This window comes from Pristiophorus japonicus, chromosome 7 (genome assembly GCF_044704955.1).
Source record: "Pristiophorus japonicus isolate sPriJap1 chromosome 7, sPriJap1.hap1, whole genome shotgun sequence".
Classification (NCBI taxonomy): Eukaryota; Metazoa; Chordata; class Chondrichthyes; family Pristiophoridae; genus Pristiophorus; species Pristiophorus japonicus.
In genome coordinates this window covers 88,235,762-88,250,154 of record NC_091983.1, presented here as the reverse complement: position 1 = coordinate 88,250,154, position 14,393 = coordinate 88,235,762, and the positions used below count along the sequence as shown (strand labels likewise).

Genomic DNA, 14,393 nt, shown 5'->3' with positions numbered 1-14,393 from the left:
ATTGGAGCAGGCAGAATTCATACAATCCCAAAGAAATTGAGAACCCCAGTGTATTATAACTGCAGAGGAGTTGTCCCTGGTGTCCTGGTAACTATTTATCCTTCAATCAACATTAACAAAAACAGATTATCTGGTCATTATCACATTGTTGTTTGTGGGAACTTGCCGTGCGCAAAATTGGTTGTCGCATTTCTTACATTCCTACTACAGTTCTAAAGTATTTAATTGGCTGTAAAGCGCGTTCGGACGTTCTTAATCGCGAATGACGCTATATAAATACAAGTCTTTCTTTCTAACTGCATTCAGCAGCAGGGCCATTGAATGGGGATGGAGTGCAGAGCTGGCAAGAGAGCGCAAGAAGTGACGCAGGAAAGCGCAGACGGCAGGCCCATTTAAACATACGTTTATTTTGAAAAAGTGACATGCACATACCATCTGTTTACGTATTAACATCAAATCGAGTGGCTGCCAATGACACAGGGGCACTGTGCACAGCTCCAGCCTGGGCCACATTCCAAACATAGCCTCCAGCACCAGACCCCGGGAAACGCTGCACTCTGTGACGTAACAAGGGCATCCAGACGACGTGGCACGCCGCGTGCGGAACCGCTGGGCTCGGGCCGCTCTGATTGGACAGAAGGCGTTGTTTGAAAAGCGCTCGATTGGGAACCGCTTCTATCAATAGCCGGCGGCCCCGAGCTGGGCGCTCCTTCCCCGCGGTACACGGCACAGCACCCTGACCCAATGGCGTCTGCTGGGAAGTGGGAAATCGTTAACAAGAAAAACAAGAAAACCACCTTCACTCGAAATGAGAAGAAGTCGCTGCGGAAAGCTCTGTCTGAAAACATGCCTCGGATAGACCCAGTCCGTGAGTAAAACGCTTCTCTGGCGGTAGCGTTGCACCAGGGCCTGTTTCGGGGGGCCGTGGGAGGCCTGTGGGCCGTGCGCTGGGCCGAGCCGGTTGGAAATGGTGGCGTCCTCGGCCTTGCAACGCAGGTTACCCATTCGCTTGTCTCGCATGCTCTGTTCAGAAATCTGTTCAGGAAGTGTCACTCAGTCCGTCCGGATAATATGCCTGGACAGGTTAACTTGTTAATTTAAATCCATGTTCTGTTGCAGTTTCTTAGAATCGTGGAATAAATGCAACAATTAGACTAAATTTTATAGTAAATCCTTTTTATCTGGCTACAATTTTGTGTTTCCGCTAGCTTTAGTTTCAATTTATTAATCACACGATAGCATTAGCAATAATTAGCTTTACTTCCCACTGTTATATGTTCTGATTAGACGCTCCATGATATTCAACATAATGAAAACTGCCGTGACATTTTGGTGAGGTGCAAACTATGCTAAAACGTTTCAAAGTGTTACGTTTTTCTCAATCAAACTTGTCTTATTGGAATATTCTAGATGTGGTGTTAAGAGCCCCGTTGCACTCGAATGTTTTGCTGCAAGAAAGTTTTGTTCCACTGAGTGAATTGAGCATAAGGTTTTTGGAAGTGTCTGCACTTTATCAAACAATGTTGACGTGAATTCAATTCTTAATATTTTGCTAAAATCTCCTTTGGGATTGTCCTTTTTTCAATGTAGGATCAGCCAAAGAAAAGTTAATTAAAACTGGCACGAGGGGAATTAAATTCATGGTACCGTGACTAAGGAACTTTACGAAACTTGCGTAATTGTAAAAAGACTTGAGAATTGCAGTTCACTTTTTAACTGGGTTGTAATTTCATTTTAAAAGGATATTCTTAGTGAATTAAAATATTCACTGGTCTGTAATAATGTACTTTAATTCTTGGCTCGCTTCCAGTATTGCGTGCAGAATTTATAGCTTTCATCTTGTCTCACCCCTTTGTGCACAGGCCATTTAATTGGAGAGTGGATAAAGAAAGCAAGACTTGGATTTATATAGCGCCTTTCTCGACCACCAGACATCTCAAAGTGCTTTTTTTTGGAAGAAAAGATTTTTGTCAGCATGACCCTTTTGGTGGTTGCTGTGGTTTTGTGTTTTCCTTGCCAGTTTTTTATCTTCTGAAAATGGTGACTCCTTGCTGGGGTTTGGTTCAGCAGGACTCCTCTGGTAATTTGTCCAGCTGACTGCTATTCACATGAATTTTGACAATGAATGCTGTTTGGGTACTTGACTGCAGGTGTCTTTGTGATAGTTTGATCTGACGTTGACATTTGTGCTGGTTAGTTGATCTGGAGTGGGAATCCCTTTTTAGCTAGAACTGCTGTGATAAACTGTAGCTTCATGACTTGCCCAGATTGAAATCAGTTCATGCAGCACAGATGAGGAAATTAGAATTGAAACCTTACTGGTCTGTATATCTTGGCTATACAAATTGCTTAATGTATGTAAATTAACTATGTTGAACAACCAATTCACTGAGCAAAACAAATAATTAATACCACTTATGCATTTATGAAAAGTGGTTCTGGGTGTGCATCAGCATAAAATTAGCAATATAACTCTGGAGATTATGAAGCCATGAGATGGGAGGCTGCCTCCAGGAAGCCACTCCCTGCCAATTTACGTTGGCACAGAGTCCACCCTACAATCAAGACCATTCTCGGCCTGTTTGTGATGGTAAAGTAACTATGGAAGTATTGATGTCTCCGTCTAACATTTTCCCTGCAATCCAATTTTTAATCATATTAAGACCAACAAATAAACTCCTGGTGTATTTGGATTTCTAGAAGGCATTTGATAAGGTTCCACATAAAAGGTTTCTGCACAAGCTAAAAGCTCATGGGGTTGGGGGTAATCTATTTAGCCAATCCTCTAACCATGCTGTCAGAAAAAGAGTCGGGATAAATGGGTCATTTTCCGGTTGGCAAACAGTGACTAGTGGGGTGCCGCAGGGATCGGTGCTGGGTCCTCAACTATTTACAATCTATATTAATGACTTGGATGAAGGGACCGAGTGTAATGTAGCCAAGTTTGCTGATACAAAGATGGATGGGAAAGCAAATTGTGAGGTGGACACACAAATCTGCAAAGGGCTATAGGCAGGCTAAGTGAATGGGCAACAATTTGGCAGATGGAGTATAATCTGGGAAAATGTGAGGTTATCCACTTTGGCAGAAAAAATACAAAAGCAAATTATGATTTCAATGGAGAAAAATTGCAGTGTGCTGCAGTAGAGGGACCTGGGGGCCCTTGTGCATGAGACACAAATAGTTAGTATGCAGGTACAGCAAGTAATCGGGAACGCAAATGGAATGTTGGCCTTTATTGCAAGGGGGGGGTGGGCGGGGTAGAGTATAAAAGCAGAGAAGTCCTGCTACAACTGTACAAGGTATTGGTGAGGCCACACCTGGACTACTGCATATAGTTTTGGTCTCTATATTTAAGGAAGGATATACTTGCATAGGAGGCTGTTCAGAGAAGGTTCACTAGGTTGATTCCAGAGATGAGGGGGTTGACTTAAAGTAGGTTGGACCTATACTCAATGGAGTTCAGAAGAATAAGAGGTGATCTTATCAAAACATATAAGATAATTAGGGGGCTTGACCAGGTGGATGCAGAGAGGATATTTCCACACTCATAGGGGAAACTAAAACTAGGGGACATAATCTGAGTAAGGGGCTACCCATTTAAAACATAAGAACATAAGAATTAGGAACAGGAGTAGGCCATCTAGCCCTTGTGTGGGACCTTGTCGAACGCCTTCTGAAAGTCCAAATATACCACATCAACTGGTTCTCCCTTGTCCACTCTACTGGAAACATCCTCAAAAAATTCCAGAAGATTTGTCAAGTATGATTTCCCTTTCACAAATCCATGCTGACTTGGACCTATCATGTCACCTCTTTCCAAATGCACTGCTATGACATCCTTAATAATTGATTCCATCATTTTGCCCACTACTGATGTCAGGCTGACTGGTCTATAATTCCCGGTTTTCTCTCTTCCCTCCTTTTTTAAAAAGCCTCATAGAAACATTTAAAATTCTGACGGGGTTAGACAGGTTAGATGCAGGAAGAATGTTCCCAATGTTGGGGAAGTCCAGAATCAGAGGTCACAGTCTAAGGATAAGGGGTAAGCCATTTAGGACCGAGATGCGGAGGAACTTCTTCACCCAGAGAGTGGTGAACCTGTGGAATTCTCCACCACAGAAAGTTGTTGAGGCCAATTCACTAAATATATTCAAAAAGGAGTTAGATGAGGTCCTTACTACTAGGGGGATCAAGGGGTATGGTGAGAAAGCAGGAATGGGGTACTGAAGTTGAATGTTCAGCCATGAACTCATTGAATGGCGGTGCAGGCTAGAAGGGCCGAATGGCCTACTCCTGCACCTATTTTCTATGTTTCTAGCCCCTCGAGCCTGCTCCACCATTCAACAAGATCATGGCTGATCTGGCCGTGGACTCAGCTCCACTTACCCGCCCGCTCCCCATAACCCTTCATTCCCTTATTGGTTAAAAATCTATCTATCTGTGATTTGAGTACATTCAATGAGCTAGCCTCAACTGCTTCCTTGGTTAGAGGATTCCACAGATTTGCAACCCTCTGGGAGAAGAAATTCCTTCTCAACTCGGTTTTAAATTGGCTCCCCCGTATTTTGAGGCTGTGCCCCCTAGTTCTAGTCTCCCCGACCAGTGGAAACAACCTCGCTGCCTCCATCTTGTCTATCCCTTTCATTATTTTAAATGTTTCTATAAGATCACCCTCATCCTTCTGAACTCCAACGAGTAAAGACCCAGTCTACTCAATCTATCATCATAAGGTAACGCCCTCATCTCCAGAATCAGCCTAGTGAATCGTCTCTGTACCCCCTCCAAAGCTAGTATGTCCTTCCTTAAGAAAGGTGATCAAAACTGCATGCAGTACTCCAGGTGCGGCCTCACCAATACCCTGTACAGTTGCAGCAGGACCTCCCTGCTTTTGTACTCCATCCCCCTCGCAATGAAGGCCAACATTCCAGTCGCCTTCCTGAATACCTGCTGCACCTGCAAACTAACTTTTTGGGATTCTTGCACAAGGATCCCCAAGTCCCTCTGCACTGCAGCATGTTGTAATTTCTCCCCATTCAAATAATCCCTTTTACTGTTTTTTTTTCAAGGTGGATGACCTCACATTTTTTGACATTGTATTCCATTGCCAAACCTTAGCCCATTTGCTTAACCCCTCTAAATCTCTTTGCAGCCTCTCTGTGTCCTCTACACAACCTGCTTTCCCACTAATCTTTGTCATCTGCAAATTTTGTTACACTACTCTCTGTCCCCTCTTCCAGGTCATCTATGTATATTGTAAACCGTTGTGGTCCCAGCACCGATCCCTGTGGCACACCACTAACCACCGATTTCCAACCCGAAAAGGACCCATTTATCCCGACTTTCTGCTTTCTGTTAGCTAGCCAATTCTCTATCCATGCTAATACATTTCCTCCCTTTATCCTCTGCAGTAACCTTTTGTGTGGCACCTTATCGAATGCCTTTTGGAAATCTAAATACACCACATCCATCGGTACTGAATTAAATTAAAACTGAAATGAGGAGGAATTTCTTCTCTAGGGTTGTAAGTCTATGGAATTCTCTGCCCCAGAGAGCTGTGGAGGCTGGGTCATTGAATATATTTTAAGGTGGAGATAGACAGACAGATTTTTGAGCAATGAGGGAATAAAGGGTTCTGGTGAGCAGACAGGGAAGTGGAGCTGAGTCTGTGATCAGATTAGCCATGATCTTATTAAAAGGCGGAGCATGCTCGAGGGGCCAGGTGGCATACTCCTACTCCTATTTCTTATGTTCTTCGGCTAACTGGTCTACATAACATCTGTCGTTGGCAGTTAGGAGGACATTTGGAAAGCATAATTCAATCTAGCAAAGTCAAGATGGTTTTATAAGAGAAATCATGTTTGACAAATTTGCTGGAGTTCTTTTGAGGATGTAACGAGCAGGGTGGATAAGGGGGAACCAGTGGGTGTGGTGTATTTGGATTTCCAGAAGGCATTCGATAAGCTGCCACATAATGGGTTACTGCACAAGATAAAAGTTCACGGCGTTGGGGGTAATATGTTGGCATGAGTTGAGGATTAGCTAACAGAGTTGGGATAAATGATTGTCAAACAGTAACTGGTGGGGTGCTGCCAGGATCGATGCTGGGGCCTCAACTATTTACAATCTATATTTAATGACTTGGATGAAGGGACCGAGTGTAATGCAACCAAGTTTGCTGATACAAAGATGGGTGAGGAAGCAAATTGTGAGGAGGACACAACCAATCTGCAAAGGGATGTAGATAGGCTGAGTGAGTGGGCAAACATTTTGCAGATCGAGTATAATGTGGGAAAATGTGAGGTTATCCACTTTGGCAGAAATAATAGAAAAGCAAATTTTATCATTTTAAATGGAGAAAAATTGCAAAGTGCTTCAGTACAGAGGGACCTGGAGGGTCCTTGTGTGTGGAACACAAAGTTAGTATGCAGGTACCACAAATGGAATATTGGCCTTTATTGCAAAGGGGATAGAGTATAAAAACAGACAAATCCTGCTGCAACTGTACAGGTTATTGGTGAGGCCACACCTGGAGTACTGCGTGCAGTTTTGGTCTCCATATTTAAGGAAGGATATACTAGCATTGGAGGCTGTTCAGAGAAGGTTCACTTGGTTGATTCCAGAGATCAGTGGCTTAGAGGTAGGAAGCAAAGGGTATTGGCTGATGGATGCTTTTGTGACTGGAAGAATGTTTCCAATGGGGTTTTGCAGGGCTCAGTACTGGGCCCCTTTGTTTTTTGTGGTACACATCAATGATCTAGATTTGAATATAGGGAGTATGATTAAGAAACATAGAAATTAGGTGCAAAAGCAGGCTATTTGGCCCTTCGAGCCTGCACCGCCATTCAATAAGATCATGGCTGATCATTCAACCTTGGTACCCCTTTCCTGCTTTCTCTCTGAAGACAACATCTGACAGTGCTGCGCTCCCTCAGCATTGCACTGGGAGTGTCAGCCTCGCTTTATGTGCTCAGGTCTCTGGAGTGGGGCTTGAACCCACAACCTTCTGATTCAGAGGCGAGTGTGCTACCTACTGAGTCATGGCTGACACATCCAGGCGATTGAAACTCGTCCAGAAGTTTGCAGATGACACTAAAATTGGCTCTGGGGTTGATAATGACAAGGAAAGTCATGGACTGCAGGAGGATATCAATCTACTGGTCAGGTGGGCAGTGCAGTGCCAAATGGAATTTAATTTGGAGAAGTATGAGGTAATACACTTTGGGAGGGCTAATAAGGAAAGGATTTCCACATTAAGCAGTAGGCCACTTAAAAGTGTAGATGAACAAAGGGACCTTGGAGTGATTGTCCACAGATCCCTGAAAGGTGGTTAAGAAGCATACGGAATACTTGCTTTTATTGACCGAGGCATAGAATACAAGAGCAGGGAGGTTATGCTTAAATTGTATAATCTGGTTAGGCCACAGCTGGAGTACTGCATGCAGCTCTGGTCGCCATATTATAGGAAGGATGTGATTGCACTAGAGAGGATGCAGAGGAGATTTACTAGGATGCTGCCTGGAATGGAGAATCTTAGCTATAAGAACAGATATGACAGGCTGGGTTTGTTCTCATTGGAACAGCGGCGGCTGAGTGGAGACCACATTGAGGTGTACAAAATTTTGAGGAGTGTGGATAGCAAAGGCCTATTTTCCTTGGTGGAGGTGTCAATTACAAGGGGGCATAGTTTTAAGGTGGTTGGTGGAAGGTTGAGGGGATTTGAGGGGTGCCGCCTTTGCGCAGAGGGCTGTGAGGGTCTGGAACTCACTGTCTGGAAGGGTGGTGGATGCAGAAACCCTCACCACTTTTAAAAGGTGCTTGGATGGGCACTTGAAGTGCAGGACCAAGAGCTGGTAAGTGGGATTCGACTGGATAACCTCTTGTTGGCTGGTGCAGATACGATGGTAAGTACTGCAGGGAATCAAATACGGTCAGGGTGATCTCCTGGACTAGTTTCAATCGCCTGCATGTGTCGGAGAGGAATTTTCCCAGATTTTTTTTTCCCCCAACTGGCCTGGGTTTTTATCTGGTTTTTGCCCCTCCCAGGAGATCACATGGCTCCGGTTGGGGTGGAGTGTAGAATGTTTTGGCGCAGTTGTGTGGGCTGGATGCTCTTTACCTTTCTGCCATTGTTCATATGTAACCTTCAGGGCTGCTGACCGAGGGCAATGTGTCTTTGTCGGCCGGCGCGGGCACGATGGGCCAAAATGGCCTCTTTCTGCGCTGTAGATTTCTATGTTTTGAGGGGGTTGACTTACGAAGATAGGTTGGGACTCTAATCGTTGGAGTTCAGAAGAATGAGGGGTGATGTTACCGAAACATATAAGGTAATGAGCGGGCTTGACGAGTTGGATGCGGAGGATATTTACACTCATAGGAGAAACTAAAAGTAGGGGGCATAGTCTCAGAATAAGGGGCTGCCTATTTAGAACCGAGGTGAGGAGGAATTTCTTCTCTGGAATTTTTTGCCCCAGAGAGCTGTAGAGGCTAGGTCATTGAATATATTTAAGGTCGAGATGGACAGATTTTTGAGCTATTTTAATTTTTTTTATTTTTTATTTTTTTATTTATTTATTTTTTTTTTAAATTTAAAGGAATAAAACGTTATGGGGAGCGGGCAGGGAAGTGGAACTGAGTCCATGATCAGATCAGCCATGATCTTATTAAATGGCAGAGCAGGCTCGAGTGGTCAAATGGTCTACTCCTGTTCCTATTTCTGTTCAGTAACGGTACACCCCCCCCCCCCCCCCCCAGCGCTGCAATGGTGGTGTGAAAGGAATGGATTGGTCATTGTAGGGATGTTTTATGGTGTGGGGTGGTGCCAACCTGCCGCATCATGTGGCAGCCATATGGGTGCACAGTATAAAGTTACTAAATCTGACCATGACCTGATGAGGCCATCCCTGGCCTCCCAGGCAGCAATATGCTTGGGTGCTGATGCCCTCTGTCCTGTGCAAATCAAAGTTGCCATTTTACAACTTTTCAGGAGGGAGAAAGTAATGGAATTGAGATGAAATCTGCTTGTTACCCATGACATATTTTAAAAAAATGAGCAGTATTCAATCCATGAATGGCAGACCATACAAAATGTAGAGGATAATGAGCCCACAAACATTTCTTTAATTTCGCTTACTAGTTTCAGAACGTGCAGGCTGCATTTCTGATCACAATTGAATAGGAGTTTTCTTGTGTCTGGCTGGTCCCACTCGAGGCCGTGGTACCTTGGCTGGATGTGCAGCTGGAGTGGGGTGGGCCCAGCTACCAGGAAATTACAGGCTGTTTCCTAAAATGGCAGGCAGGGAATGTCTGGGAGCCATAGACAGACATACAGCTGCATACTGAGCACCAAGTAGGCAGGTTCCAGGTATGATGGTGCCAGGAAGTGGGAAAAGCTTCAATTTCCGTGTCTGCAGTTCTTGCATGAGGCATTTCAAGAAGCGAACCACGGCTGGTTCTCTGCTTTAGAAACATAGAAACATAGAAAATAGGTGCAGGAGTCGGCCATTTGGCCCTTCTAGCCTGCACTGCCATTCAATGAGTTCATGGCTGAACATGCAACTTCAGTACCCCACTCCTGCTTTCTCACCATATCCCTTGATCCCCTTAGTAGTAAGGACTACATCTAACACTTTTTTTCAATATATTTAGTGAATTGGCCTCAACAACTTTGTGGTAGAGGATTCCACAGGTTCACCACTCAGTGAAGAAGTTCCTCCTCATCTCGGTCCTAAATGGCTTACCCCTTATCCTTAGACTGTGACCCCTGGTTCTGGACTTCCCCAACATTGGGAACATTCTTCCTGCATCTAACCTGTCTAAACCCATCAGAATTTTAAACGTTTCTATGAGGTCCCCTCTCATTCTTCTGAACTCCAGTGAATACAAGCCCAGTTGATCCAGTCTTGATAGGTCAGTCCTGCCATCCCGGGAATCAGTCTGGTGAACCTTCGCTGCACTTCCTCAATAGCAAGAATGTCCTTCCTCAGGTTAGGAGACCAAAACTGTACCCAATACTCCAGGTGTGGCCTCACCAGGGCCCTGTACAACTGTAGCAACACCTCCCTGCCCCTGTACTCAAATCCCCTCGCTATGAAGGCCAACATGCCATTTGCCTTCTTAACCGCCTGCTGTACCTGCATGCCAACCTTCAATGACTGATGTACCATGACACCCATGTCTCGGTGCACCTCCCCTTTTCCTAATCTGTCACCATTCAGATAATAGTCTGTCTCTCTGTTTTTACCACCAAAGTGGATAACCTCACATTTATCCACATTATACTTCATCTGCCTTGCATTTGCCCACTCACCTAACCTATCCAAGTCGCTCTGCAGCCTCATAGCATCCTCCTCGCAGCTCACACTGCCACCCAACTTAGTGTCATCTGCAAATTTGGAGATACTACATTTAATCCCCTTGTCTAAATCATTAATGTACAGTGTAAACAGCTGGGGCCCCAGCACAGAACCTTGTGGTACCCCACTAGTCACTGCCTGCCATTCTGAAAAGTACCCATTTACTCCTACTCTTTGCTTCCTGTCTGACAACCAGTTCTCAATCCATGTCAGCACACTACCCCCAATCCCATGTGCTTTAACTTTGCACATTAATCTTTTGTTGAAAGCCTTCTGAAAGTCCAAATATACCACATCAACTGGTTCTCCCTTGTCCACTCTACTGGAAACATCCTCAAAAAATTCTAGAAGATTTGTCAAGCATGATTTCTCTTTCACATTCATGTTGACTTGGACCTATCATGTCACCTCTTTCCAAATGCGCTGCTATGACATCCTTAATAATTGATTCCATCATTTTACCCACTACCGATGTCAGGCTGACCGGTCTATAATTCCCTGTTTTCTCTCCCTCCTTTTTAAAAAAGTGGGGTTACATTGGCTACCCTCCACTCGATAGGAACTGATCCAGAGTCAATGGAATGTTGGAAAATGACTGCCAATGCATCTGCTATTTCCAAGGCCACCTCCTTAAGTACTCTGGGATGCAGTCCATCAGGCCCTGGGGATTTATCGGCCTTCAATCCTATTAATTTCCCCAACACAATTTCACGACTAATAAGGATTTCCCTCAGTTCCTCCTCCTTACTAGACCCTCTGACCCCTCTTATATCCAGAAGGTTGTTAGTGTCCTCCTTAGTGAATACCGAACCAAAGTACTTGTTCAATTGGTCTGCCATTTCTTTGTTCCCCGTTATGACTTCCCCTGATTCTGACTGCAGGGGACCTACGTTTGTCTTTACTAACCTTTTTCTCTTTACATATCGATCGAAGCTTTTGCAATCTGTCTTAATGTTCCCTGCAAGCTTCTTCTTGTACTCCATTTTCCCTGCCCTAATCACAGCCTTTGTCCTCCTCTGCTGAGTTCTAAATTTCTCCCAGTCTCTGGGTTCACTGCTATTTCTGGCCAATTTGTAAGCCACTTCTTTGGCTTTAATACTATCCCTGATTTCCCTTGATATCCACGGTTGGTCCACCTTCCCTTTTTTATTTTTACGACAGACAGGAATGTACAATTGTTGTAGTTCATCCATGCGGTCTCTAAATGTCTGCCATTGCCCATCCACAGTCGACCCCTTAAGTATCATTCGCCAATCAATCCTAGCTAATTCACGCCTCATACCTTCAAAGTTACCCTTCTTTAAGTTCTGGACCATGATCTCTGAATTAACTGTTTCATTCTCCATCCTAATACAGAATTCCACCATATTATGGTCACTCTTCCCCAAGGGGCCTCGCATAACGAGATTGCTAATTAATCTTCTCTCATTACACAACACCCAGTCTAAGATGGCCTCCCCCCTAGTTGGTTCCTCGACATATTGGTCTAGAAAACCATCCCTTATGCACTCCAGGAAATCCTCCTCCACTGTATTGCTTCCAGTTTGGTTAGCCCAATCTATGTGCATATTAAAGTCACCCATTATAACTGCTGCATCCTTATTGCATGCACCCCTAATTTCCTGTTTGATGCCCTCCCCAACATCACTACTACTGTTTGGAGATCTGTACACAACTCCCACTAACGTTTTTTGCCCTTTGGTGTTCTGCAGTTCTACCCATATAGATTCCACATCATCCAAGCTAATGTCCATTCTAACTATTGCATTCATCTCTTCTTTAACCAGCAATGCTACCTCACCTCCTTTTCCTTTTATTCTATCCTTCCTGAATGTTGAATACTCCTGGATGTTGAGTTCCCAGCCCTGATCATCCTGGAGCCATATCCGTAATCCCAATCACATCATATTTGTTAACATCTATTTGCACAGTTAATTCATCCACCTTATTACGGATACTCCTTGCATTAAGACACACAGCCTTCAGGCTTGTTTTTTTTAACACCCTTTTTCCTTTTAGAATTTTGCTGTACAGTGGCCCTTTTTGTTTTTTGTCTTGGGTTTCTCTGCCCTCCACTTTTCCTCATCTCCTTTCTGTCTTTTGCTTTTGTCTCCTTTTTGTTTCCCTCTGTCTCCCTGCATTGATTCCCATTCCCCTGCCATATTAGTTTAACTCCTCCCCAACAGCACTAGCAAACACTCCCCCCTAGAACATTGGTTCCGGTCCTGTCCAGGTGCAGACTGTCCGCTTTGTGCTGGTCCCACCTCCCCCAGAACCGGTTCCAATGCCCCAGGAATTTGAATCCCTCCCTGCCGCACCACTGCTCAAGCCATGTATTCATCTGCGCTATCCTGCGATTCCTACTCTGATTAGCACGTGGCACTGGTAGCAATCCCGAGATTACTACTTTTGAGGTCCTACTTTTTAATTTAGCTCCTAGCTCCTTAAATTCGTTTTGTAGGACCTCATCCCTTTTTTTTTTTAAACCTATGTCGTTGGTACCAATGTGCACCACGACAACTGGCTGTTCTCCCTCCTTTTTTAGAATGTCCTGCACCCGCTCAGACATCCTTGACCCTTGCACCAGGGAGGCAACATACCATCCTGGGGTCTCGGTTGTGGCTGCAGAAACGCCTATCTATTCCCCTTACAATTGAATCCCCTATCACTATCGCTCTCCCACTCTTTTTCTTCCTCCTCCTGTTCAACAGAGCCAGCCACGGTGCCATGAACTTGGCTGCTGCTGCCCTCCCCTGATGAGTCATCCCCCTCAACAGTACTCAAAGCAGTGTATCTGTTTTGCAGGGGGATGACCACAGGGGACCCCTGCACTACCTTCATTGCACTGTTCTTCCTGCTGGTCTTCCATTCCCTATCTGGCTGTGGACCCTTCACCTGCGATAAGACCAACTCGCTACACATGCTACTCACGTCATTCTCAGCATCGTGGATGCTCCAGAGTGAATCCACCCTCAGCTCCAACTCCGCAACACGGTCCGTCAGGAGCTGGAGGCGGATACACTTCCCGCACAAATAGTCGTCAGGAACACTGGAGTTGTCCGAGTTCCCACATGATACAGGAGGAGCATAACACGCGACCGAGCTGTCCTGTCATGACTTAACCCTTGGATAGGCAACAACAATGCTAAAGTTTACTTACTGTTATAGAAGAGAAAAAAGAAAAACTACTCACCAATCACCAGCCAATCACTTACCCCCTTGGCTGTGACATCACCTTTCTGTTTGTTCTTTTTTGCCTTCTCCCTGTAGCTGCACCGGCATGCCTCTCGCTGCCGCTGGGCATTTTATAGGCCTCCAACCCCGGACTCGCGCCTCACCAACTGCCGCCGCCTCTCTCTGCCGCTGGGCCTTTTATCGGCCTCCGACCCCGGACTCGCGCCTCACCAACTGCCGCCGCCTCTCGCTGCCGCTGGGCCTTTTATAGCCCTCCGACCCTGGACTCTCGCCTCACCAACTGCTGCCGCTGGGCCTTTTATAGGCCTCCGACCCCGGACTCTCGCCTCACCAACTGCTTTGCTGGCAACAGTGCCAGGGTGCCATTCTGGGAGACTCAGACATTCTGGGACGGTTGACAACCCTGTGTTAGTCTGTTTAATGCAGAGAACTCAAATGCTGGATGTACTATCAAGAGAAGTGCCATGGAAAACCCAAGTATGAAAATTATCAATAGGATTGAGAGACACGAGCAGTTCTGAATGGAACCTTGAAAAGATGATTTTGCTAGCAATTTCTTTGAAATAATAGTGAGAATTGTAATCTCAAAATGGTCATACTTTCCATCAGTCTCCGAGCATATGCAAACATGAGACCTGGTCCTCTGTAAATTTACTTTGCTGCTTTAATCCAATGTCAGTTTCTCTCGCATGCATTTCATCGGTCTATGGTGAGGTCATGTTGTTCTTCGAGTGCAGCCAACTAGTTAGGAATGCCAAAGATCGTTGTAAATTATTAATAAACTTCGATATATACACACACACGCGCGCACACACACAACTGCTAGTTACCAAAAACGGACTA

General features: G+C 45.0%; 1 protein-coding gene across 2 annotated transcripts in view; it reads left to right on the top strand.

Annotated features, from left to right (window-relative positions):
• Nucleotides 1-457: 457 nt before the first annotated feature.
• The window catches only part of tmem214 (transmembrane protein 214), a 61,281-nt gene continuing 47,345 nt past the window's right edge, over nt 458-14,393 (top strand). For both annotated transcript variants that reach the window (XM_070885113.1, XM_070885112.1), the window contains exon 1: nt 458-868. In XM_070885113.1, coding sequence (XP_070741214.1) covers nt 745-868 — 124 coding nt within the window. In that variant the 5' untranslated portion in view covers nt 458-744. The remainder of the gene's footprint in view (nt 869-14,393) is intronic.